General features: G+C 55.1%; 2 protein-coding genes across 4 annotated transcripts; one reads left to right on the top strand and one right to left on the bottom strand.

The window, feature by feature from the left end:
- Nucleotides 1–370: 370 nt before the first annotated feature.
- Emilin3 (elastin microfibril interfacer 3) lies at nt 371–6,548 on the top strand. The gene is made up of 4 exons (XM_045156154.1): nt 371–537; nt 1,397–1,519; nt 3,002–3,225; nt 3,549–6,548. The coding sequence occupies exons 1-4, from the start codon at nt 371–373 to the stop codon at nt 5,330–5,332; spliced, it is 2,298 nt and encodes a 765-aa protein (XP_045012089.1). The 3' UTR covers nt 5,333–6,548.
- On the bottom strand, nt 5,898–26,928 carry Lpin3 (lipin 3). 3 transcript variants are annotated; one of them, XR_006638506.1, is made up of 21 exons: nt 26,795–26,928; nt 21,272–21,629; nt 19,086–19,181; nt 17,978–18,228; nt 17,691–17,771; nt 15,196–15,316; nt 14,694–15,039; nt 13,691–13,790; nt 13,390–13,550; nt 12,607–12,700; nt 12,420–12,489; nt 11,026–11,118; nt 10,906–10,949; nt 10,086–10,224; nt 8,976–9,124; nt 8,718–8,804; nt 8,165–8,317; nt 7,852–7,966; nt 7,666–7,769; nt 7,271–7,482; nt 5,898–7,082 (listed from the first exon to the last, which is right to left on the bottom strand). XR_006638506.1 is itself a non-coding variant. In XM_045156153.1 (20 exons), the coding sequence occupies exons 2-20, from the start codon at nt 21,461–21,463 to the stop codon at nt 7,338–7,340; spliced, it is 2,541 nt and encodes an 846-aa protein (XP_045012088.1). In that variant the 5' UTR covers nt 21,464–21,629; nt 26,795–26,928; the 3' UTR covers nt 5,898–7,337. The 3 variants fall into 3 exon arrangements, 1 of the variants encoding a protein (XP_045012088.1); XM_045156153.1 differs by having other exon boundaries at nt 5,898–7,482; XR_006638507.1 differs by lacking the exons at nt 5,898–7,082; nt 7,271–7,482 and having other exon boundaries at nt 7,751–7,769; nt 8,078–8,317.

Genomic DNA, 26,928 nt, shown 5'->3' with positions numbered 1-26,928 from the left:
AGGCCAGCCAGGAGACCCGAGGTTCTGCGCCCGTGGTCTGCTCGTCTCAACCTCGTGTATGCCGGCGGCCCCGCCTGAGTCAGCTCGGAGCTGGGGCGGGGGTCTGGCGGCCGAGGAGGGGGGCTGGCGGAGGCAGGCTAGCGGCGCGGCCCCAAGTTTATGCTAATCCGCGCAGAGCCCGCCTCCCGCCTCCCCTTCGCGGCCCCAGCCGCGAGCAGCGCCGGCCACTCGGCGGGGACGCAGCCGCCAAGCGAGCGCGCTCCGGGGGCCCCCGAGTGGCGGCGGGACCCGGGCCAACGCGGCGCGGCGTGGCGTGAGGATCCCGGGCCACGGGCATCACGCGGGGCCGGGCGGGTGGACACGGACCGGGATGGGCCGCCGCCGCCTGCAGGTCTGGCTGTGCGCCGTCGCCGCGCTGCTCTCGGGGGCGCAGGCCAAAGGGACCCCACTGCTCGCGCGGCCCGCGCCCCCGGGGGCCTCCCGCTACGGCCTCTACACCACCGGATGGCGCCCCCGGCTGCGCCCCGGGCCACACAAGTAAGCGCGGGGCTGTGCCACGGCGGGAAGACGATGGGGTGCTGGGGTGTGGGGGGGTGTCCCCCCGGCGCGTGCGACGCGACGCCACTCCCACCTGCCTGGACCCACGCGGAGGCGTCGAGGCCCGGGGGACTCCAGACCACTGCGCCCCGGGGATGGGGGCCGGGGGTGGGGACGGCGCCGCGGCCGAGCCTTTTGCCCTCACGCTCCTGTAGACTGCGGGGTTGGCAAAGAAAAACCCAGCGAGGGGGCCTGGCGCGGCGGCGGCGGGGACGCTGGCAGTGCCCGCGGAAACCTTTCCAGCGAATAACATTTTCCAGCTGCGCTGTGCGCAAAGCCTGGGCGCAGCAGACCAGGTGGAAGGGAGAGAAGGAAGGGGACTGTCCACCCCTGGAGCACGCGGGTGTTTCAGGGATCCGGTGCCTCGCATCTCCACCTCTGTACCGTACTCCCGTGGTCAACCTGGCCCCGCTACCCCCGTGGGGCTCCTCCCAAAAGTGGCTGGACCCGCAGAGCGGATGGCGTCCGCTGGGTCTTGGGCTTGTGCTGTAGAAAAGGCGGTGGTCCGCTCAGACCTGAGCTTGAACTCCAGTGGAATGTGAGGTATTGGAAGAGAATGCCCAGCCCACCGCCATCCTCAGTGGGCCTGGGCATATCAGAATAAGGTTCCTAAAAGAGGTGGCACAAGAACTGGTCTGGCCAAAGCCTGGGTGGGGGGGGGGGTCTGGAAAGTTGCATCAGGGGAGGAAGAAGGAGTAGTCTGGCGTGGGGGGGGGGTCGGTGAGGGCGGTTCAGAAGCCTTGACCGCTAAGGTAAGGACTCGGGCCAGATAGTCCAGGGACACCATTTTCCCATGCAGGGCCCTCTGTGCTTACGTGGTACACAGGAACGTGACTTGCATCCTGCAAGAGGGAGCAGAGACCTACGTAAAGGCTGAGTACCGGCAATGTGGTTGGGGACCCAAGTGTCCCGGGACAGTCACGTGAGTGTCCACCCAGCCCATGCACCAGCCCTAACCCTGCCTGCAGCTAAGAGCAGCGCCAGCTCATCCAAGACCTGAAGTGCCCTGGGCTCTAACGAGCCACTGTGTGGGACAAAGTGGACCGGGGCTCCTGAAGGAGGGGTCAGGGGAGACTCCAAGGTTTTGAACTTGCATCAAGGCTTCACCCAGGGACAGACTTGGTTTGGAGCCCAGAAACTACAGAGGGACAAGAGAAAGGGTTGGAGGGAGGCGGGGCAAAAGAAGCACAAAGTTGAATGGATGTGACAGCGGCTGAGACTGTGGAAGAGTTGAGGATAGAGGTCGGTCAGGTGATGGTTGATACCATAGTGACAGACCCAAGTCAGTCTGTGGTGACCCTGAGAAAGTGGGGCAAGGGTGAGGGGCGGAAAGCAGAGTGTCTGAGCGTACAGCAGACAGGCAGGCGGCACCGGGAGGCGGCGTGGCGTACGGGATACACACGGAACTGCATTTGGAGAGATACGAATGTGTGTGTGTTTGGAAACAGACCTGTGTCTAGTGTGTCGGTGGGTGCATGTCTGAAGAAATCGAGGAGCCTCTGGAGAGCCCTGACTAGAGCCCTGGGCCTTCTTTCCCTGCTTAAAATCAGAGTTTGGGCTGGGGAGATGGCTCGGGATAAAGCAATTGGCCCCACAGGCGTGAGGGTCTGACTTTGGATCCCCAGCGCCCGCACAAAAGCAAGGCAGGCATCTGTAGTGCAGTGCGCCTAAAGAAAGAAGAGAGACAGAGACAGGAGGAGCTCCCAGAAGTTCGCAGTCCAGTTAGCCTGGGGAACAAGAGACCCCGCCTCCGGTTAGGTGGGAGACTAGGATCAGCACCCAGAATTGTCTTCTGACCCTCACACGTGCACCATGGCACATACATGCTCACATGAGCATGCATGCACATCATAAACACACACACCAAAAAAAAAAAAAAAGAGGAGCTCTCCCATCAATCAGCCCCTGGGAACAAAGCCTGGAGTAGGCTACAGAGCAGTGGGAAAATAATTGAGGGAAGCTGGTGGGAGCTGGAAGTCACCCCCAGAGCACTGAAAGGGGCTGTCAGCCCAGCTCCAGAGCAGCGCTTCTTCCACCTGCAAGGGGCTTGCTTGGAGCCTTCCCAGAGTTCTTAGAGGTTCCACTGAGTGGAATTTCTCGGGGCAACTTGAGTTAAAGGTGATCGAGCGTTCTTGGGAGAATCAGGGCAAAATCACCACTAGGCTTCTCCCTGGGCAGACAAGATCTGGTGGGGTTTCTAGATGTATCCTCCACTCCCAGGGCTCAGCCCCCTAAAGGCCTGCCCACCCTACATCTCTGTCACCTTAAGGATCACAAAAGGAGACCCTGGAGGCAGCATGGAGGCCTCCAGACACGTGCCAGTGTCCAAGGGTGTTCCTGAATGCCATCGGGCAGGCAGGAACCTTTAGCCCACATACCTGCTCTCTTGCCCTCTCTCTTCCAGCTACCGCTCCCTGCTCAGACCCAGGTACAAGGTTGGCTACAAGACAGTGACAGACCTTGCCTGGCGCTGCTGCCCTGGTCTCACTGGAGACGGCTGTCCCGAACATCTCACAGACCATGGATCCACCCTGTCCCAGCAAGAGCCTGAGCCCCACATTCCCTTGGGGCAGCTGGGTCCAGGCCCCAGACACCCTCCTTACAGCAGAGAGGTCCCCAGTCCCCATGGTGAGTTGGCCTGTGGATATTCTCCAGGGTTTGTGTGTTGGGGTTTGGGGGGCACTGGTTTCTTGGTCTCAGTGACAGGGCAGGAAGTGGATTGACCCAGCCTGGCTGAGCTCTGGCAGAGCTAGGAAGAGTACATGTCACATTAGGCCTGACAGCGAGTAACCCAGCCTCCACACTAGCCACCCCCCACCTCCCGCCAGTCACCCCCATAAAGGTGAAGGGGATGGGTCCGGCGTACGCAGAAATCCTCTCCAGTGGTCCGGCAACAAAGACACCATGAGGGAAAAGCATGTGATGCTCCAGGGGTCTCTTCTCTTTCCCAGGAAGAAAAGGCCCAGGGTTGTTTGGTGAGCGCCTGGAACGGCTGGAGGGTGATGTTCAGCGCCTGGCACAAGCATACGGTACTCTGAGTGGCCTGGTGGCCAGCCACGAGGATCCCAACAGGATCACTAGTGACCCCAGGGTTCCTGCTGCCCCCGTGGGCTTTGGGGTTATCTCCGAGGGGCTTGGGGAGCCAGAGGGCAGAGCCAGTGCGCCACTCACTCCTGCCCTGGGAGAGATCCTAAACAAGGTGACAGAGGTGAGCAACACACTGCAGACCAAGGCGCAGCTGCTCGACGAGGTGCGCGGCTTGGCCCTGAGTCACGAGGCGCACCTGCAGCGGCTCCGCGAGACGCCGCCCTCCCCGCTGACCTCCCTGGCCCGGCTGGAGGAGTACGTGGACCAGCGGCTGCGGCGCCTCTGGGGGAGCCTGCTGGATGGCTTTGAGCAGAAGCTGCAGGGCGTGCAGAGCGAGTGTGGCCTGCGCGTGCAGGAGGTGAGGCGGCAGTGTGAAGAGGGCCAGGCGACGAGCCAGAGGTTGCACCAGAGCCTTGACGGCCGGGAGCTGGCCCTGCGTCGGGAGCTCTCCCAGCTGGGCACTCGGCTGCAAGGCTTGAGCATGGCTGGCGGGAGTGGCTGCTGCAGCCGGCTGGCTCTGATCAGTGCCCGTGTGGACAGCCTCGAGAGGAACCTGCAGGCTGTCTCTGAGGCCCGAGGCAGCCCTGGCAGCCCGGCCACAAATGAGCTGGCGCGGCTCTCTGCTGCCATGCTCCAGGGGGGTGTGGATGGGCTGCTTGAGGGCCTGGAGACCATCAATGGGACAGAGAACGGAGCAAGGGGCTGCTGTCTGAGGATGGGGCTGCGGGGCTGGGGTGTGGGTGGCTTTGGGTCCACACTGGAAGAGCGAGTGCAGAACCTAGAGGAGCGACTGGCCACACTGGCGGGGGACTTGAGCCACCCTAGCGCCACCCCGGGCAGGTCAGCGCAGCCTCTCGTGCAGACAGAGCTGGCTGTGTTAGAACAACGGCTGGTCTCCCTGGAGGCCTCGTGCACCCCCAGTACCACCTCAGCCGTCCTGGACAACCTCGTGGCAGAGGTAAAAACGTGGCAGAGCCGGAGCGAGGCCCTCCTACACCAGGTGGCCGGCCACGCAGCTCTGCTCCAGCAGCTCAATGGCACCATGGCTGAAGTCCAAGGGCAGCTGGCGGAGGGAACGGGCAGCTCGCTGCGCGGCGAGATCACTTTGTTGAAAGTGAACCTGAACTCGGTGAGCAAGTCGCTCACGGGCCTCAGCGACTCGGTCAGCCAGTACTCGGATGCCTTCTTGGCTGCCAACACATCCCTGGATGAGCGAGAGCGCAAGGTGGAGGCGGAAGTCCACGCCATCCAGGAGCAGGTCAGCAGTCAAGGCTCAAGGCTTCAGGCCGGCCGCAGGCAAGTGCTGAACCTGCGTGGGGAGCTAGAGCAACTCAAGACGGGTGTGGCCGACGTGGCTGGGGGGCTGAACCGATGCAGGGACACGGCCCAGCAACTGCAGCATGCAGTGGGCCGCTTTGACCAGCGGGTGGCACAAGTGGAGAGCACGTGTGAGAGACTGGGCCGGCTGGCTACCCGCCTGGACGGTTTGCCCATTGAACAGCTCAGGTCCAGGGAGGGCCTGTGGGGTTACGTGGACCAGCTGAACCGGACGCTGGCCCAGCACACTCAGGACATTGCCCGACTCCAAGATGACCTGCTGGACTGCCGGGCCCAGCTGGCCGAGGTGAGGCCAAGGCGAGCTAACTAGGCAAGGCTGGACCGAATCGAAAGCCCAGATCACACCAACCCTGGGAACATCATCCCAGAGCCCAACTTTACACAGCAGCATCTCCCAGCCTCCCCTGACCAGCCCAGAGGCCATCTGATGAAAGGCCGGTCCCAGGCAGCACATGTCACGTTTGGTGCTGCAGTGTGGACAGTTCGGGATTAAGAGGCAGGGAGGGCTGCAGAAGATCCTGTCTTAGGAAACAAAAACAATCAAAAAGAGTCAAGGTCAGAACATTATGCCTAAGGAACGAGGTGAACTTCAGCGTGGCACGTTGCATGGTCTTCACTTGCTCTTGTGTGGACTACTGGAGTTAGCAAATGCGCCAAGCTCTCCAGGCCAGGCCTCAGACAGAGACCTGCCCATCAGGGACAGCTGCACCCCTTGGAGGCATCTGTTCTCTTGTCACTTTGTTTCTGCCCTTGGACATCTGGACGAGGCTTCTGCAGGAAACCTCACAGGTGGCAGCTTCACAGGTGCTGTTTCTGAACTGCCCGAGGTTTCCAGCCCCTCATGCAGCCTTTCGGATAAAACGAAAGCTCAGAGACCTGGTAGAGAGTTCTCTTTATTCCTTTTGCTCCTCAGTGTGAGGGCATAGGCAGCTGTACATTACCAGAGGAAAGAAGTAGAACCAAGTGGTGTCTGGTGTCTGGAGATCCCTCTCCGGTGTATCCCTTTCCTTTCCTCCACCCCAAAAGACCTGAAGTTTCCATGTCATGCTGGTGCCTATGCGGTCTTCTTCCTTTGGGTTAGGAGAAGGTTCCTCCTCGACCCTCACATCAGTACCTCTTACTAACAATAGCCTCAGAGTCCTCTAAGGCCCAAAGGAGCCCGATTCCTGAGGAGGCGGTCATAGCTGAACGAAAAGAGGAGTAGGCTGTGCTTTTTAATGAAACCCAAGAAACTCCAGCCCCGCCAGGATGTTCACAAGCTGGTGAGAACTTTTATGTCAGAAACAATCAAGGAACAAGTGGAAAACAACCAGTGCTTCTCAGGCCCAAGAAATTCCTGGAGACGGACGCCATCTGTGCTGAGGCTTCGGTCCTCAGTTTCCCCCAACAGCAGCCCGGGCCTCCCACTTCTGCTTTCAGGTTCCCTCAGCCCTGCCTTCTGGCTTCTTGACACTCGGTATTGTGGCCTCCACTCTGATGGTGTTTGATGGCAGGTTCTGGATTAAAGCTTTTTATCCCACTTTCAAGTCGTCTTCAGCAAGGTTAGTGGGAGGGAAGGCTGCTTTCTGATGGTTGTCACCCTGTGTCCCACAGTGCCTTGGACAAGAGCTCACTTAGCAGCTGGGCACTGGCCTGGCCAACAGAAGCTGCAACAGGGCAAAGCTGTCAGCAAACACCAGGTTTGGGGCTGTGTCTTTGGAAAGTGCCAAGAAGAACAGGGGTGGTAGGGATGGGAAAGTAGGAGCCACACTTCTCAATCCTTAGATGACCCTCAAATTCCCCTTCTCTGATGTCAGAGGGGGTCCTGTTCCGGCACCCAGGCTTGGAGGTGAGATTCCAGGGTGCCACCCAGGAACTGTGGGCAGGATCAGGATCAGGTGGACATCTGGCTTTGAAGGGTAATCTAGGTTCCCAGAAAGGGGGCAAGAGCTCTGTTCTTCCCAGACGTCAGTCAGCCACCTGCCGCTACCTGCCGACACCCCTTTCGTTGCACATTCAGATCACCGTGAGACCTCCTCTAGCAGGAGTGGAGGCGAGGTCCCAGGGTGGCAGGTACACACCTGTCAAGGGCATAGAGAACCCTGAAAGGGCTTTGGTGACAGACTTAATGGTTGGAGGTCAGAGCTGCACTGAGGCCTAGGGGTAGTTGCCTCACCCCTGCAGTTTACGGAGGGGAGGAGGTTCTCTAGGTGCCCACTGAACTTGCAGCCTCTCCTCTCCTTCAGTGTGTCAGCCCCATGGCACCTACTTTCCAATCCTGGTTTCCCTCATGGATCCTGGGCCAGACCAAGGACGGCCAGGGCAGCATGGCAGGCTCAGGCCAGGGCATCAAGGTCCACCGGCGGCAGTGGCTCACGCCAGTAGCAGAAGCTGCTGTATTCAGGGTCGGCCAGATCTGCACTGGGGCCACGGACCACAGGTGGGAAGAGGAGCTCAACCACTTCCCCGAGCCGCGTGTACCTGCAAGGCGACGCGGGCGACGCTGAGAGCCTGAGCCGTCCCCCGGGCCACGGCCTCTCTCCTACAGCCAGCGCAGGCCCAGTGGTCCACCAGGACCCGTTCCAGGGGTGGAGGTGAAATTGGGGTCCTGGGAGAGACTGGGTGTGGGGACATGGTAGGTGAATGGGGGACATGGAGCCTCACGTGGATTTGTGGTTCTTCATGAGCTCCTGGGTGAGTTCTCCCCGAGGATTGACGGTGAAGATGCGAGATTCAGGGAGGCCCACCTGCCGGTACGTGAAGACGTCCTGTGGGAGACAGGGTGGATAAGGGCAGTGGATCTGAGGCCCACGGGGGACGGAGGAGAGCTGCAGGGAGAGAGACACTCACGTTGGGCCTATTCCCAAAAGCAGCATGGAAGGGCTGTCCATGGGGCAGAAACAGCTGCTGGATGTCGCTCAGGCAGGCAACCTTGAACACCTCAGGTTTCTTCTCGATCACCTCCCTGGGGCAGACATAGCCATGAGCAGGGAAGAGGGCCAAGGAGAGGCAGAAACCAGAGGGGGAGGCAGGGCCAGGTGACATGGGGTCTTACCCATCCCTGGCCAATACCCACCCATACAGCAAGCCTGGGTTTAGCTGGGAATCCTCCTGCCCCTCCCCTGAAGAGGCTGTGGGCTTGTGTTGTTCACGGGGTGGTTACCTGTGAAGAGCGGAGAAGAGGCTGCTGGGAGACAGCAGGATGGGGCCCTTGGGGAGACCACAGCCGTGCTCGCTCACCCATTGCAAGTAGCCCTTGGTGATGTCAGCCATGCCGATAGCCCGCGCTGAGCAGTACAAGAACTTGTACCCGTTTCTGTGGGTGGCACACAGCCATTAGATGCCAACCATTCCTAAAGCTCCCTTGGCTTCTGTCAGCCAAGCTCAGCTCTGAGGCTCTGGTCTTCAAACCCCAAATAGCTTTGCAGGGAGGGGACATGGGGGAGGAGGATGGACCAGGCATTGTGAGGTGGCCCCAGCAGCTGTCTAGCCTAGACACAGTCCTGTGGTTAGCAGGCAGACAGCTCACGGGAGAGCTAAGGACCAGGAGGAAGGATTCGGTGCTCTGTGCACTTGCCAAGCTTCTTTCCTTCTGGACTTTGCTGGGACCCAAGACTGGCTGGCTTCATGGGAAGAGATCAGTGTGGTCTAAGACATCCTGTGAACTCCCTCCCCTCCAGCTAGGCTCCCTAGCCCAGCCTCAGCCTCACACTTACAGGTGGATTTTGTGGTAGAGACTCGCGATGCCCTGGTGTGTCCAGTCCTTCCCCAGCTGGGGCAGAATGTGGCCCAGAGCATCTGACCTGTAGCCAGGAAGGGAGTGTCACTCCGGATGCCCTGCCAGGCTTTCACGTTGGGCAGGTTCGCCCGGTGGAAAGGAAAGGAGAGCCCTTCCGCGCTGCCGCCATCCACCCAACACAGAGGGAGGCAAGTCCCCAGGCCCTCCCCACAGCCTCCCCACAGCTGGGCCTCACTTGGTGATGGTACCATCGATGTCAGAGATGACAACCTTGTCGTCCCATTTCCACAGGTAGATGGTGGCCTTGCAACGACAGGTGCCCTGGTACTGGGTGGTCACGCTGAAGACCACGTCGTTGGCACCTTCGTGCAGGTTCAGACACCGCTGAGAACAAAGGGGGATGGTGTGATTGGCCAGAGCAAGGTATCATCCACCTCTTTTTACCCGAGCTGTGGTCTTTGATCCCCATAAGCCTCTCATCCTCCTCTCTCTCAGCTCAGAGACCCTTCCCAAAACTCAGAGTCTGACTACAGCCAAACACACACATCTACATGAGCAGAAGGCATCCATGCTGCCCAGAGTCCTGCATGGTGCCAAGCACAGGAGCTCTGAATGGCAAGAATTTCAGACAAGCCATGCCTGGTGACACTGCCCAGGTTTCTATGGCAGCCTCAAGGCAAGGGCTGGTCTTGGCAAGGAGACACCCCACTCCTCAGGTTGGGGGAAAGGCTCTGTGGGATTGTCACAGGGAGTCCTCTTCTGGGGCAAGGATGCCTGACCCAATATTCCAGGAAGATGTGTGTGATACAGAGGGAAAGACGGGGACAGCTGCCCACCACAGCCAGTGATGTCTATACCCTAGCTTAGCCTAAACTGGACATGTGCCCCAGAGTACCAAGTAGATGGCTTGACCAGGCTGGTCAGAGCCACGTGAATGCCTCTCTGGCCACGGAGCCACAGGGCGAGCCACCAGTCACAGAGCTCAGGGACCCCGTGCTGTGAAGAACCGGCGTTGCCAAAACTCTGGGGCTGTTGTCAGCACTGGTGCCTTGACTGTGGGTCCTAGGGTCGGACCCAGGGTTCACTGCAAGTCACAATGTTAGCACACAAGAGGATGCTTCTGGTCAGAGTTTGTGACACAGAAATAAGCTGGCATGTGAAGAAGTGAGCCCAAACCCCGGCCCTAGGGGTATTCAGGCAGAGTCCATCAGGCAAGCTGCCTGAGATTCTGGCCTTTGGTGACCTGTATCTGAGCTTGACCCTGACAGACTCACCCTCTCCACACAGGAACAAGTACACACCCACACCCACGCGCGCGCACACACACACACCCACACACACTTACGATCTGATCCGAAGAGAGGCGGAGGGACTTCTTGTAGGTAGGACTGCAGGCTGGAGCGGAGGGCAGCAGGGAGGGGACTTCAAGGATCACAGGGCTGTCTGGGGCATCGTCATCGGTGCTCAGAACCTCTGTCTTCTCTCTGTGGGCACACCTAGGCTCAGGTCGCCTCCCCCAGCCAAAGGCCCTTCTTTTGAAGTAGGAGCTAAGCCTCCTCCTCCCACAGCAGGAGCAGCCTGGGGCTTGTCTGACTCCGTCACTCCGGAGGCCGTCCTGTTTCTAGGCGCCACCTGTATGGGACGTCTCACCCAGGTGGACGAGAACGACGCTAAGATGGAGGCCCAAGCCACCCGGCCTCCATGTATTCTGCAGGCCATGCCCAGCAGAGTTTCTTACAATCCCAAGCATGCGTCCTGGAGCTTATTCCTAGTCCTACTCCTTTTGACTTTGGTCAGCCCGTCCTTAGTCATCCTCTACCCCAAACTTGGGTGGCTGGGTCACTTCCAAGGTGACAATAAGGAAGGCCAAGTAAGCTGGCCTCTGTGGATCGGGGGTTGTGAAGAGGCCCAGCTTTCAGCACAGTAGCTTCTTTTCCAGGCCAAGAGGTCGTGCCAGTTCCAGCCCCGCCATTTCCTGACTGAGGGACGTCTGATACGTTTCTAGGTCTCAGTTTTCTCAGCTGGGCAGGGGGACCATTTCTTGGGAAATGAAGTGATGGGGGAGGTGGCAAAGAACCACAGCTGGGGGAGGGGTTCTGGCTCCGCCCCCGGCCCCCTCGACCCTCCTTCCCAGGCTTCAGCACCAGCAGATCCAACTCACTCACCCCTGCTGCTGCCTGCTCGAGGTTTTGTCCCGCTGGGCACTGCGCTGTGGGAAGGACGTCTATTAGCAAACCCCGCATCCTGGCCTGGGCCAGCCCTGCCCTGTGACCATAGCCACCCACCTCCTCTGCCGGGAAGTCCCTTCGTCGCCAGGAAAACCACCACCGCCCACCCTTCCGGGGCATCTTCTCCTTCTCCAGCTTGTCCACGGTGCTCTGCGGGTGGGCAGATGACGGGCAGAGAAGTTCTTTGTTTGTTGCACAAGCTTACCTTATGTTGCCCTTGGGAACCCTGGGCACCCAGAGTCTCAGTCCCACCCTAAAGCAAGGAGCTGTCAAAACCTCCAGGCTACTTGGGCGTGGTGGTGCACGCTTTTAATCCCGGCACTTGGGAGGCAGAGGTAAGTGAATCATCATGAGTTTGAGGCCACCCTGAGACTACATAGTGAATTCCAGGTCAGCCTGGGCTAGAGTGAGACCCTACCTTGAAAAAACAAAACAAACAAACAAAACACCCCATGGCTAAGGAAACACGTTCACCTGTCCCGCGAGGATTCCAAGTTATGCATGGGAGACCAAGGGCCACTCCCGTCCCCGACCCTGAGCCTAGCCACTTCCAGATTTCACAAGTTAGCTCCCTGCTGGAGTAACCGTGGGTAGGGCTTCTTTGAGAGTTTCTCCAGGACTGATACCCCAGGCATGAGGCAAACTAGTGGCAACAGGATGGACAGTCTATAGCCAGGACACCCCTCAATCTCCAAGACAGGTTGAGATTAGCGATCGCATCCCATGAACAGCCCCCGTCTCTGTGTGTTCATATCACTGTCTGCTTGTTGCACCGTGACTTGGAGGAGAACACTGATTCAATTAGATGTGTGCTTCCTATTCCCAGGGAGAGGCCAGGGGAGGCCCTCTTGGGAGACACAACAGTATCATACAGATGCAGAACGGGCAACCCAAATCAGGAGGACACGGGCTTGGGGTGGACCAGCCAGGGCCCAGCTAGCCCAGGTGGGACGACCTCTGTCTTTCTAAAGGGTGGGGAGTTTGCTGAACTCATGACTCCCCATTCTGAATACGACACATGGTACACACTTATAATAGATGTGGGCCGATCAAGGGAGCAAGTGACCTCTCAGCACAGCCTGAAGGGATGGTCACAGGGAAAGAAAGGGGACAAGGGAGACCTCAACTCCCAAGCCTCATCTTTCAGATCCAGAATCCTCCTGGGGAAGGCTTATCCAAATGTAGGCATCAGTTGGGTGTTTATCCTCCCCTGGTTTACTCGGGGTTCCTTTAGTGTAAAGTCCAAATTCAACAGATCCGACCATGGCCAAGAATCCCAGGGAAGTGTGGGTGCATCCGCACAGGATGAGTGAGATGTTGGGGACCTCTGCCTTTTGTGTCAGCATGCGTCCTATGCCAGGCAGCAGCCACAAGCCCTCAGGCCCATCTCTGCTCACTCTCCGTTTCCTTGCCAAGGAACTCTAGAGCCCCAGTGAAGTTCTGAGCTTTACCTTGGGCAAGTTCTTCTGGAAGGCTTGTAGAGAAAGGATCATGGGGGCAGCCACAGCCCAGTTGTAGTGCCTGGAAAGATATAATGGGGGTGTTAGGGCTGCAACAGCTGTGAAGGTATGAAGGAGCAGGTGGCTCTCAGGCTATCAGCAACCACCCCCCTCCCCAAAAAAAAAGCCTGGTACTCACTTCTCATTGATTTTCACCACCAGATTCGGGTCGTCCAGGAGCCCAGGGTTTTGGGTGAGGTCTTGGTAGGAGACCATGTGCTGCATGAACTTCTCTGGGTACGGAGGCAGAAAATGAGGGGTGAGGCTACCACATCCACATGTCCCATGGGATTCCAGGCTCCCCACACTCTCCCACATGCCTCCAGCAATGCTGGCTGGCACTTGGACCTGGCAAGATTCCTTCCTTCCCTTCCTGTAGCTGTTAGCACCCGTTCTCACTGTGGGAGTCACAGGATAAATCAAGGCTTGGCATCAAGCTTTTGCACCACAAGGATGTGGGACAAGGGTAGAGAATGGCAAGGAAGTCCAGCCTTGCATTTGTGCTGTCTCATCCTAAGGAGTCGTCCCTACCCTCCTCCAGCTCTTGGGAGTCCTCCTTCCCATAGGCCCTAGGAACCTTTCTCTGCTCTCCTCTGACCTCCTGGAGTCTTTCTTATCTTCCTCTGACTGTTGGGGCTCCTCCCCACTCTCCTTTGGTCCTTGGAGGTGTTCTCACCTTCCCTGGTGGAATCTCCCCACTCCCTGAGATTCTGAGGGCCTTCCCTGTTCTCTGATTCCTGGACATCCTCCCCCACCTCCTTCGGTCCCTGACAATCTTCCCCACCTGCTGCTGGTCTCTGGGGTCTCCCACATGCCCTTAACCATATTCTCAGGGCTTCCCCCTCCACCCAACACCTTTCCCTGACCCCTAGCTAGCTGTACATTAATCTTTGGAAGGACTGGAGTTTATGGTCGAACCTACCCAGGGAGATGTCCCGGCTGTCAGCCAGTCCACCACAGAGGGATAGTGCTACTGTGTCCACTGAGTCTGGAGTGTCATCTGGCATGAGTTCAGCGTTGGGGTTCCCCAGGAGCTTCTGGCTGCTGGGTTCACTCCACCTCCTGGCCCCCATGCCACAGTCACTGGAGGTAAAGGGGTCAGCAATGATATAGATGCAAAGAAGGGGGAGGGGAGGATCCCCACTCCTTCCGGGGAATCAACGGTGGACCTTTGGCTCCACAGGCCCCAATCCCTCGAGTCCCATCCCAAGGCACCCAGACACCTCTGTGGGAAGTAAAGAGCTGCATTTTCAGAGTCCAAAGACGGCAAGTCATCCAGGTAGATGTCGCTGGGACCCAGGTGCTGGCTTCTCTTCAGGGTGCCTGAGGGCGGGCAGAGGAAGGAGCACCCACAGACTAAATACGGGCTCACTGGCATGAGCAATATGCAACCCTTTGCCTTTGAATGCCCCAAGGTGGTGCTGTTGGACAGAATTCTCTTCGATGACAGAAACGTCCCATGGCTGCACTGTTCCGCACAGCAGCCACTGTGGCTAAGGAGCCCACTTCATGTTGGGTTAGTGTGAAGAAGAAATTGAAATTCAAAATTCAATTTTAATTATTTAATTTTTTAAATTACTGAATTATTATATTTATTGAGGGAAGTATAGAACCAAGGGAAGGAAAATGAATATACCCACATTGTGTCTCAGAACCCACGTGGTGGGCTTGGAGGAAATGTAAAAAGAGAGAGGAAAGAAAAGAAAGTACAAAGAGCTCCTGCCAAATTAATTTTAAATAATCTCTTACAAGCCAGTGGCCATTCAGCTGGACAGGGCAAGCTAGGGGCTTCCCACCCATCTTGGGCACAGTCTAACCGGGAGCCAGGCGTGGTCTAAGCCCTTCTCACCCCAAGCTGGCTACCTATCTCAGCCTCTGCCCGGCCCCCCTTGCTCAACACTCAGCTGCCCTCAGTTCCTAGGCCTGAAACCTCTCTCCCGCCTCAGAGCCTGAACCGTGTTGCGTCCTCTGCCTCGAGTTCTCTTACCCTGTCCCTCCTTCAGCTGGGTCTTCACTATCCACATCTCAGCTACAATATCACCCACGCAGAAAGTCCTTTCCTACCAGCATGACTTAACTCGTCCGCATTCCAACTGATTGCTCTGTCCCACGTGGCCCATGTTATGGCCTTCCTTATCTATAGCCAAGTCACTTGCCTCTCCCACTAAACTGTGAGCCCCGTGAGTGCTGGCCAAACATCGTGTGAGAGACCCAGCCACCACTCACCTTTCCCCCTTGAGACCTCTGGCCACCCGGAGGGAGTAGAGCTCTCCAAAGTGGCCCAGCTCCATGATTTAGTGGCAGGAGGGTGGCCTGCACCCCTGGACTCCTGAGCCTTGGTTCCCTTGCTCTCTGGGGCAGGAAGAGAGAGAGCCACCAGAGTCTCCCTGCAGTGGGACTCCACATCATGATGAAGGTCAGCATTGGCCCCTGATGGCAGGATTGGGGGTCCCGAAGGGTCCAAGCCAGCCACTGAGGTGGAGGAAGTGCCAGGGCCCTCCAGAAGAGGGGAGCTTGCCTTGGTGCCACCTTCGGGGACCACAGAGGATTCAGGCCACTCGGCTTTCGCCACCTTTAGTCAAATAAGGGAAGATGTGGGCGGGTTTCAGGACTTGCCTTCTGTGTCCCACAAAGCAATGGGGGAGATGGCATGACCGTCAGTCACTCCAGGCCTGGGGCACGGGGGCCTCTGGAAGGCAGGGGCTGAGGCTCACACGGGGAAACTCACCTTCGGCAGTCTCCCCCAGGCCCACTGCATGTGGGACTCAGCTCTCAGGGGACTAGGCTCTGGAGTCCGAACCTCTAGCTCAGAGTCACTCTTCGGGGACATTCGCTCAACTGGTGAGAGGCTGCGAAGAGCAAGGACTCAGACACTGTCCCTCCCAGTCACCCAGACCAACCTAGGAGAAAAATATCTCAAAATGTCTTTATGCCTGCGTTAAATCCAGAATATGTAGAGACATAAAGAGTGTACAGGGCTGGATAAATGGCTCAGGAGGTAGGTGTACTTCCTGTGCAAGCATTAGGCCCTGAGGCCCTGAAAAAAAAGAACCCATGTAACCAGCTGGCTGTGGCCACGGCCACGCACACCCAGTCATTCCAGTCCCGCAAAGGAGAAAGAGACCAGGGAAATTCCTAGGTTCCAAAACAAAAACCAAACCAACCAAAAAAACCCACCAAGCTCTGGGATCAGTAAGAGACTTTGGCTCAAAATAAGATCGGGTTGAAGAGTGATGGAGTAGGCCACCCAGTGAGCCACAGGTAAGTGTCCCTTACTGCAGCCAGGCTCATAGAGCATTGTCAGGGTACGTACACATGCGTACACTATACACACACACACATACACAAGCACACACACGCCACAAAGAGCATATGAGCACATACATATACATAAACAACTCCTGTAAACCAGCAATTAGGAAGTGTGGTAGCCGGGAGCAGTGGCGCACGCCTTTAATCCCAGCACTCGGGAGACAGAGGTAGGAGAATCGCCATGAGTTTGAGGCCACCCTGAGACTACATAGGGAATTCCAAGTCAAGTTAGCCTGGGCTAGAGGGAGACCCTACATTGAAAAACCAAGAGAGAAAAAAAAAAGTGTGGTAGTTTGACTAGATGGCCCCCAATATATTCAGTGTGTGCTTAGTTTGTAGTTTGGATCTGCAGCCACCTGGCTGGAGGTGGTGTCACTGGGCGGATCTTAGGGTCCAGCCCTAAGGTGTGGTGGTGGGTCCCTCCTGGAGTTCCTGAAGTGTGCTGTGTGGCTTTTGGCTTATGGCTTCTCTCTCTGTGTTTGGCAAGGCCAGCTTCTTCTGCCATTATGGAACTTCCCCTGGCTCTGTAAACTTCAATAAATCCCTCCCTCCATAACTGTGCCTGGTCTGGAAGTTCTCTCAGCAAACCTGAAGTTGTCTGCAACAGAAGGTACCCCCCCCCCAACCTTTTATTTGTTTTGAGGTAGGTTCCCTCTCTAGCTCAATCTGACCTGGAATTCACCATGTTAGTTTCAGGCAGGCCTTGAACTTACATTGATCTTCCTACCTCAGACTGTGAGCACAGGGATTAAAGGTTTGTACCACTACACCTGGTGGTAAACCTTTTTTTTTTTAAATTTTTTTTATTTGATGTAGTGTCTTACTCTAGTCCAGGCTAACCTCAAATTCACTATGTAGTGGGTTCTCTGCCTCCCAAGTGCTGGGATTAAAGGTGTGCACCACCACACCTGGCTGGTAAGCCAGTTTTAAAAAATGAAAAACGACCAAACAGGGCTAAGCGAATGGCTCAGTTACTAAAATGCTTCCTTTACAAGTACGAAGACCTGAGTCTGATCCTCAGTAACCATGTGAACATGCAAGGCGTGGTAGCAAGGTTCTGCACTGGGGAGGCAGAGTGAAGAGGACAGGACCCCTGAGCTCTTGGACAGCTAGCCTACCCTAGTCGGTGACCTCCAGACCAGTGAGAGCCCCTGTCTCAAAAGATGTGCACGACATTCCTGAGGAATGACACTCGGTGTCCCCTGGCCTCCACGTGTCTGCACACTCAAATGCACGTGTACCTACCCATGCCCACACGTGCTATCACACACACATTAAACCCAACAAGCTGAGTGTGGGACCTCAACACTTTGGAGGTAGAGGCAAGAGGACCAGGAGTTCAAGGTGAGCTTGAGCATGAGGCTCAAAAACCCAAAAACCTGGCTGGAGGGATGGCTCAGCAGTGACGGCACCTGCCTGCAAAGCCAACGAACCCAGGTTTAATTCCCCAGGACCCACACGTGCCAGATGCACAAGGGGGCACATGTATGTGGAGTTCATTTGCAGTGGCTGGAGGCCCTGGAGTGCCCATTCTCTCTCTCTCTGTCAAGTAAATAAATAAAAATCAAATAAAATAAAAACCCCAAAACTCATGTAGGAAAGCAAGATGCAACTTCTTAATGGAGACAGGGTTTCCTTCCAGGGTGATGTGAAGTCCTAGGACTAGAAAGCTTTGACAGTTGTACAACTTTGTAGATGGACTGAATACCACTGAGTTGTACACTCTGAACTGGTTAAAATGGCAAAAAGAAAAACACAAAAATTAAAAATTTGCAGAAGACTTGGGAATATTTTACACAAGAGAAATTCAAATGGACATGAAAACCACTGAGTAGCTTCTGAACCACTCATAAAGATGTGGGCTGAACCCGGGGTCAGGAATCCCAGCCTGGCACCCATCTGAATGCTTACCTGGACTGAGCGGAGCACTCGCCATCTGAGTACGGGTAGATGTCTTTGGGCTGTGGTGAAGACGCCCCTTCCGACTGAACGCTGCAGGGGTGGGGGTGTACAAGGAAATGGTTATTGACAGAGATGGACACCCCAAGCAGGGGATGGGAGCCTGGAGATCACGAGCAGAGGAGGTAAAGCAACAAAGGCCACAGCGGTCAAGGCCATCGTCCCTCAGAGTCACACAGCATCAGCGAAGGACACAGCGCTTGGATCCAGGCTGGCACCCCCGCTTGGCCCTTACACACCTCGGGGACTCTGGCTTTGCTTTTTCCGGCATGCACGGCTCGCTCTCGGGGCCCGCCTCCTCCTCGGAGCTGGAACCAGTGGCCAGTGCGTCCCCCTTCTTCCTGGCTTTCCTCCTGCGTCTCCTCTTCCTCCGCCCGGTGAGGATGAGGCCCTCGGGCTCACTGGCTGTGCCAATCTGGGAATCTGAAGGGAGGCCAGACAGGCCTCCCCATGGGATGGGCGAGGTGCACAGGCGGGGAGGCACGTCTTCCTGTGGAGCCAGGGGCAGAGCTGAGCGGGCTAGACACACCAGGTCATTCTGGGCCCCACAGTGAGCTCACTGAGGGTCAGGAAGGCTGGGCAGCATGGTCTTCTTCCCATGGCTGTCCACGGAGCTCCCTAACAGTGGTGAGGCAGTCCAATCTGGGACGCCGCTCAGTGAACCACCAGGCCAGGCAGGAACCTGGGCCTCAGACTCTCATCACCTCCTGGGAACTCTGACTTCTGCTTTAAGACTCGGCCAAGTGCCCCCATCTCCAGGAAGCTTGCCTTGACCTCTGATGACCCGGTGGCTCCCTCATCAGTTGTTCATGTGCCTGTCCTTCAAAACAGTCTGGAACTTTCTTTGAAGCTAGGGGTCTGAGTCTGCCGCATAGTGTGTCTGGCTTACAGCAGGGGCTCCATTAAAGCGAATCAAGTTCAAGCAGCTGAGACTCTTGTTGACTTGTGCTGGGCCCCGCCTCCCTTCTGCAAACACCCCTCTTCCCACACACGAACACCCACTTCTGTGTTCCAGTTGCTTGGAGCTAGCAACAGCCTAGAACAAGCCTGACCTTCCCAGCACTGCTGTCCTCATCTTCTCCAAGCTTCCAAGGAAGGCCTCTTTTCTACCCCTTTGGTCCAGCTCAGGGGTTACCCTTCAGAGACCTTGCCCAACTTCCCAGGAAGTAAATCAAGCCCTAACTGGCTCCTTTCTCTCATGAGGGTCAACTCCAATTGACCTTCTTACATCATACCTCTGATGAGGTGGTGCTCCAAAGGGCAGGCACAGTAACGAATCCCGAGGTCTTACCTAGGGGCCCCAGTAAAGCAGTAGAGGCAGGCACAAGCTAAGACGGTGACCCTCACCTCATCGCTGTCCAGCTCCTGTACGAAGAAGGCCTCCCCACTGTCCCCCAGCTTCATGTGCAAGTCCACTGGCTCTCCATTGATCTCAATGTCCACCTACAAGAGAAGTAGTTAGGAGGAGCACCCAGTCACATCACAGGTGCTTGTGCCCATGGAGACACACTGCTGCCTGCCCTCACTGTGAAGTGCTTGATCTCTCTCCCAGACCTCAGCATACGTGGTCACTTGTTGATCGCTTTGGTTTCTGTGTTCCTGTCTCTCCCGTACCCCACCAGAGCAGGTCTCTTCCCCTTCATCTTAGTCCTCAGGTATTGACTCCATGAACACTGGTGAGAATTACCTCTCACTGGGCCCTTAGCTAAATGTTTTGTATAGGTTATTCTGTTTAACTTCACAATAACACCTTTTGCAGTAGCTCCTATTGTGATCTCCACTTTATAGATGAGGAAACTGAGTCTGGGAGGGAGGTACGTAATTTATGAAGACGTGGCCTAAGAGCAAGTGAGTCTCTAAAACCCAAAAGGTCTATCTACAGCCCAACTGTTTCATATTATGTGTGTATATATTATATATATAATATATACACACATAATATTATATATATATATATATACACATATATATATATATACACACATATGAGATATATTTTTATTTGCAAGAAGAGAGACAAAGAGAATGGGTGCACCAGGGCTTCCCACAGCTGCCTATGAACTCCAGATGCATGTGCCACTGTGCATCTGGCTTCACGTGGATACTGGAGAACTGAACTTGAGTCATTAGGCTTTGCAGTCAAGTGCCTTCACTGTTCAGCCATCTCTCCAGCCCTGTTTCTTTTTTTTTTTTTTTCAAGGTAGGGTCTCACTCTGGTCCAGGCTGACCTAGAATTAACTATGTAGTCTCAGGGTGGCCTTGAACTCACAGCGATCCTCCTACCTCTGCCTCCCGAGCACTGGGATCAAAGGCGTGAGCTACCATGCCCGGCTCCTGTTTCTTTTTCAAGCGTGTGTCTGTGTGCAAGTGCACGTGTACACGTGTGTGCAGGCAGTACACAAGTGGAGATCAGAGGACCCTGTCGGCTGGCGGTCCTCACCTTCCATCTTGTTTGAGTCAGGGTCTCTGTCAGTCACTGCGTGAGCCAGGCTAGCTGACCTGCGAGCTTCCAGGGGTTCTCTGGTCCCCACCTCCCACTCTCTCCACAGGAGCACTGGGATTACAGACACTCACTGTTGTTTGATACGGGTTCTGGGGACATCCACTGAGCCACCTCCCCAACCCAGCTTAACCTCTGACCTCTGAGTTACCCTGTCTCCCACAGGTTACCCTTTCCTATCAAGATCTGGGAACGTTCTCACATGGAGCCTGGAGCGACCATAGCTATCTTCACACGTGCAGGGACCTCAGTGCTAATGGAAGGCTGTCATGTTTATTTGAGCCCGAGGCAGCCAGTATGGCCCTACTGAAGACCTAACCTTGGAGTGTCCCCACATACTTGAGCTCAAGGCTGCATTATCAGTTCCTCTTTACTTAGTGTCCCAAACCATCCTACCAGCTGCACAGGGACGTAAGAACTTGTCCATTCTCAAAAACAAGAGATGAGGGCTGGAGACATGACTCAGTGGGTAAAAGCGCTTGCCACACAAGCATGAGGACCCGATTCACCTTGAGCTTGAGTCCCTAGCACCCAGGTAAACAGCTGGGCATGGCCAACACATGCCTGAAACCCCAGTCTTACAGGGGATCGGAGAATTCCTGGGGTTTGTTGGTCAGCCAGTCTGACTGAAAACAGCAGCTCCGGTTTCAGCGAGAGACTCCATCTCAAGGAAACGAGTCAACAAGCAGTAGAGGAAGGGCGAGGCAAGCTCCTCTGGCCTCCATGCCGTGCATGCACGCCACACACACACGCACACACCGCCACCTGCACTACTGCACACACATGCAGAAAACTAATAAAGAAAGAAAGAAAAGACCCAAGGGGCTATTTGGCAAGACCATGAATGAGGTCTTAGGAAGGTGAAACCAGGCTGGATAGCTGCAGCACCTTGTTCTGCCCCAGACAAGACATCTATGGCAATACAAGAGAAGGTGGGGGGGGGGGCAGGCATATCCTTTCCTGGGACTGCAGTGGTCTCCCTGTCTTCCAAAACCCACCCGGTGGTGACCAGCCTGGGGACCAGAACACTCACCACCTTCTCCCGGGACCGCAGGACACCGAGCTTGCCGAACCGCACGTGGAAGGGTGAGCACCGGAAGGAGCCATCCTCCTGCCTCACCACCAGCACGTCGATGCCGCCGCTCAGCGTGGCGGGGTTCAGGCCCCGGTATAACTCCTTCACTGTCCCGAACACAGTCTCTGCCAGCTGCCCCACATAGTTCATGGCTATTGCTGGCTTAAGTTGTGTCCACCCCCTGGACAGGGAGTGTGTCTCTCCAGTCTTGGCAGCTATGGGGTAGGAGGAACTCCCGGAGACGTGGGTTTAGCTCTGTCTGGACTGCTGTCCTGCCACGGGATCCTCGGGTAGCCAGCTGTGCTCTTCACCACATCTGTAAAAATAAGGGCTCGGTGTCAAACAGTACCTAGACGCTCACGCCTCTAAATGCTATGACTCAGTAATGACCATGGGCTCCGTGGGCATGGCTCATTTAAGCTTCACAACAACCCTACAAGGCTGGCAGAGTGGGTGTTATTATGCCTGTTTATGGATGAGCCAGCTGAGGCCAAGGGAGGTTGAACGACTTGGCCAGGGTCTTCCGACTATAAGGAGAGAACCCGGTCAATATGGGCTCATATCAAGAGCCCTTGGCACGAACCAATGAGAAGACTCAACTGTGGAAACAGAACAAGGCGGGCAGTGGGGGGCAAGCCTCCTGATAAATCAAGTTTAAGGCCCTGCTAGGGAGTAGCTGACAATCCAAAAATAAGTGTTTTCCACTTGAGAAATGGGTTGAGCTGCCTTGCTGCCTCCTGGTCCTCGTACTTGAGAAGGACCTTGTTGGGCCATTGTGGCTGATATATGGAGGACAATGGAGAGGATCACAAAAGGTACCTAAAAGGCCAGGCGTGGTGGCGCACGCCTTCAATCCCAGCACTCGGGAGGCAGAGGTAGGAGGATCGCTGTGAGGATCGCCGTGAGTTCGAGGCCACCCTGAGACTACATAGTGAATTCCAGGTCAGCCTGAGCCAGAGTGAGACCCTACCTCGAAAAACCAAAAAAAAAAAAAAAAAAAGTACCTACAGCTCTGCTTAACCCTATTCCTGGGGCCTGACACCAAGTTGGGATCTCCCCTGTAAGCTTAAGGCACCACACCAAATTCCTCTGCAGTTTTTCTGTAGTATGTCTGCCCATGGCCCACCTGGCAGGTCAGGCCTAAAGCCCCAGTGTCTCCAGGTCATTGTGTTCAGCCCCTGGCTTCAGACTGCAACTCCCATATTCAGGCCTCAGGCTGGGCCACAGTTGTTCCTTCGCCAGCCAGACTGGTCCCTCCAGCTCTCCCACATCAGGTGGGGCTGGGTGAGGCAAAAGCTGGAAGCCATAGTAGCAGCAAAGAAAAGACAGGGCTATAATAAGAGTCACCATCAAGCTGACATGGTACCCCCTCACCAATAAGAGTCACCATCAAGCTGACATGGTACCCCCTCACCAATAAGAGTCACTATCAAGCTGACATGGTACCCACACTCACCAGCTTTGATTGCTAAAACCTGCCATGCTAGCCAGACCAGTGACCAACTGTTGCCCACCTGGATGCTGGAACTCAGACCATATAACACCTCCACAGACCCTATACCAGAACCTCTGCAGCACAGGGTTTCAAGATCACCCCTTAAAGGAGCTAAGTGACTTATCTAAGGTCTATTAACATCACAGGGCATAGGTGTGTGTGTGTGTGTGTATAAGGGAGATTATGACTCAGGTCTCCTGACTCCTTACCAGTCTATACTCCCCAAAGCACGTAGCAGTTGTCTGCAGAGAGGGCAGCCCAGCCCGCAGGCACTTCTGCATAGCTCTGTGATGCGCTGCCCTTGGCTGTGGGCAGTCCATGGACCAGCAGCATCAGCATTACAGATGAACGTGCTAGCAACATGTAAATGTCGGTCCAACTGAGCCCTCCGAAATCCACTGCTGCATTTTAAAAATTATTTTTATTTATTTATTTATTGGATACAAAGAGATGGAGAAAGAGAGAGAGTGGGTGTGCCAGGGCCTCTAGCCACTGCAAACGAACTCCAGAAGCATGTGCCACGATGTGCATCTAGATAACTGGAGAATCAAAACTGGGTCCTTAGGTTTCACAGGCAAGCACCTTAACTGCTAAGCCATCTCTCCAGCCCCACTGCTGCACTTTAACAAGACCTTCAGGTGGTGTCCTTCAGTGAGAAGAGTGTCTCAGTGTTCAGTCCTCAGCTTACTTTTGGGAAAGCCAGAATGATAGGACCCTGGTGAATAGAATTTCTTGGGGAATGCTGCTATCCTTACTGGTTTATTTTCAGTATTTCATTATTTATTTTGTTTTGTTTTGTTTTGTTTTTCGAGGTAGGGTCTCATTCTGGTCCAGGCTGACCTGGAATTAACTGTAGTCTCAGGGTGGCCTTGAACTCGTGGTGATCCTCCTACCTCTGCCTCCCGAGTGCTGGGATTAAAGGCGTGCGCCACCACGCCCGGCTGTATTTCATTATTTATAAGAGAGACAGAGAAAGAAAGAATGGATATGCCAGGGCCTACAGCCACTGCAAATGAACTCCAGATGCATGTGCCACTTTGTGCATCTGGCTTTATGTGGGTACTGGAGGATCAAACCTGGGTTCTTAGGCTTTGCAAGCAAGTGCCTTAACCACTGAGAAAGCTCTCCAGCTCCTGACTCCCCCCCCCCTTTTTTTTTTCTTGGTTTTTCAAGGTAGGGTCTCACTCTGGTCCAGACTGATCTGGAATTAACTCTGCAGTCTCAGGGTGGCCTCAAACTCATGGTGATCCTCCTACCTCTGCCTCCCAAGTGCTGGGATTAAAGGCATGCGCCACCACGCCCGGCTTTGTTTGTTTTTGTTTTTTTTGTTTTTTTGTTTTTTTTTTGAGGTAGGGTCTCACTCTAGCCCAAGCTGACCTGGAATTAACTATGTAGTCTCAGGATGGCTTTGAACTCATGGCAATCCACCTTCCTCTGTCACCCAAGTGTTGGGATTAAAGGCATGTGCCACCATGTCTGGCTCTTTTCCCTGTTTTTGGTGGTACACTAAGCATTAGATTTCTCCAGTCTATGTCAGATGAGTATGATTTGAATTGCTAAGGCAATAATGGTAAAATGAAATTCTTTGGCTCTCTGATGTCATTCAAATCCAATAACTATTTTATCTGCAAGGTACTCAGTGGGCCGGAGGTAGAAACATGCATTCTGGTTTCTCCCCAACACTAAACTCTGTGATTATAGAGTTATGTAGGTCTGAGGAGACAGACAGAATGACCAAGATAGATATCTATCTGATGGGCAGGGCACCAGATCAGTGAGGCCAGGAAAAGCAGGGAGGGTGTAGAAAGCTTCCAGGAATAAGGGAGTGAGCCAAGGAGGCACAGAGTAGGGGTTAGGACAAAGGTCTGATCAGCTGGAGTATCCACACCTGAGCTATCTGCCCTGCCAGGTGCAAAAGAACTGGCATGGAAGAGAGGGTGACAGGTTTGGCATCTCAACTTCACCATTACTTTCTGGTTGAGGCCAGGAAATTCTCACTTGGGAGTGTCGGGGATGTACATTGTAAGAGAGTAGCCAGTTAAACACTGGATATGGGCTACAACCAAATGATGTCCGAATGTTAACTGTCACCCAAGGGTGCTGGGGATGTAACCCAGTCGTGGAGTGCTTGCCTTGCCTTGCAGGTAGCAAGACCCTGGATTTGACTGCAAACAAACAAACAAACAAACAAACAAACAAACAAAATGAGATATTTCCTAGGGACAAAAGCCCTAGTTGAGAACCCACAGCTAGGTACCTGAGATCCTACTACGGGGATCCTACTCAGATCCACTTATGGAGTAGCCTCAGATAACTGACTTGCTGCCCTCAGTTTCCCTTGGATGACATAGAGACTTCAGTTCAGACTCTGCTCAAATGTCCTGAGAGTCTAGAATACTGCTTACCTAGGAGTTGAAGTGCCTCCATCAGAGGACCTTTTCTGCCTACACCACCGCTCTGGGAAGTCTGGTCTGCTGAGGGTCTCAGGACTCACTGACACCTCTCCCTTCCAAGTCATCTGAGTCCCATCCTCCAATTTCCTGTTCATCTGGCCCCGCCCCTATCCTTCTGATGTCCTGGGTCAAGGGTCTATTGCCAGGTGACCAGATCATGGGTGGCAGTAAGGCACTGTGGGTGAAAGCACCCCAGACTGCCTAGGTTCTAATCTTCGCTCTGTCACTTACTAGCTGTGACTTCTGTAACTGGCTGTCGCTTCATAGCGTTAAGTCTTAGTTTTTGCTTCTGAGGTGGGAATAAGATCAGGTAGGTGTGAATGATGGATGGGGTAATTTGCACAGAGCTCTGTCACGCAATAAATGTCCAATATGTCACCTAACAAAAGCATCGTGACAGCCCCACTCACCCAGCCTAGCCCTGAGGACAATGCCTCTGCTTGTGGTCAACAGCTTAGACATAGTAACTTGGTATACAAGGCCCTGCCTGGTGGGGACCCCACAATTTACAAGATGGGCAGGTGAATTCCAGGCAGGCCTGGAGGGGTGTCTTGCTCAAGCCTCAGACCCCAAGCTGGGAATACACACAGGCTTCCAGGTTAGCCCACCTCTACCACAGGGGAGCCAGAATCAGCTGCCCTGGGTCTGAGCTGTCAGCTTGCCTAGGTCTCCAGATTTGGACAAGGGAAGGGAGAGGCTTTCTATTTGAGATCAGAAGGTGAGTATCTTTTCTTCTCCCTCCCTCTCTCCCTTCCTTCCTTCTCTCTTAAAAATATTTTATTTTTATTTAATTAGGAGAGAGAGAGAATGGTCATGCCAGAGCCTCTAGCCACTGCAAACAAACTCCAGACGCATGTGCCACCATGTGCCTTACGTGGTTACCAGGGAATCAAACCTGGGACCTTAGGCTTCCCAGGCAAGCACCTTAAACGCTAAGCCATCTCTCCACACCCCTTTCTCTCTTTCTTCCTTTCTCTCCCTCTTCTCTCTCTCTCTCTCTCTCTCTCTCTCTCTCTCTCTCTCTCTCTCTCTCTCTCTCTCTCGGCCTTTCTTCTCTCCTCTTACTTCTCTCCTGCTTCTGTAGTGATAAGACTCAAACCCAGGATCTGGCCCATGCTAGGGGAGAGCAGGGGCACTGAACTACATCCCTCAGCTCAGGTAAGCACTTCTGTTAACCTGAAAGAGACAAAGGGTCACCTTAACTTCCCAGATTCACTCCCTGGGCATCACGCAGGGCAGTGAATGGCCAGACCTGGCTTTTCAAGTGAGGCCATTCAGTACCCAAGTGGGTAGGTGTCCTCCCCAAGGTCGGTCAGTCTGTGGGCAAAGCTGGGTCAGCCTCCCTGGAGGGCTCCATGAAGGGGAACCGGCACCCGCTGGGGAAAAGGGGAGGAAGGGCGTGAGGCCGCCACTTCCCTGTGATCTCCTACCAGATGTGCAGAGGTGCACTCGGACCCTCTAACCTAAACGAAGGTGAGCTGACGCGCCGGGGTTGGGAAGGAAACATGTTCCACGGCCTAGGGTGGGCCTTACCTGGGAATCTGCGCACCGGACCTTCAGGACGTGGAGCCTTTACCTGTATGCAAAGGCTCAACAGGTAAGTGTCCCCAGTCCGCTGGCGCTTCCGGCTTCTCCGGGGCAAGGTGCGCTCCCGGCTCCACCTCTAC

The sequence above is a fragment of the Jaculus jaculus genome, chromosome 8 (assembly GCF_020740685.1).
Source record: "Jaculus jaculus isolate mJacJac1 chromosome 8, mJacJac1.mat.Y.cur, whole genome shotgun sequence".
NCBI lineage: Eukaryota > Metazoa > Chordata > Mammalia > Rodentia > Dipodidae > Jaculus > Jaculus jaculus.
Note: the sequence above shows the minus strand (reverse complement) of the source record. Positions and strands in the feature narration are given on the sequence as shown.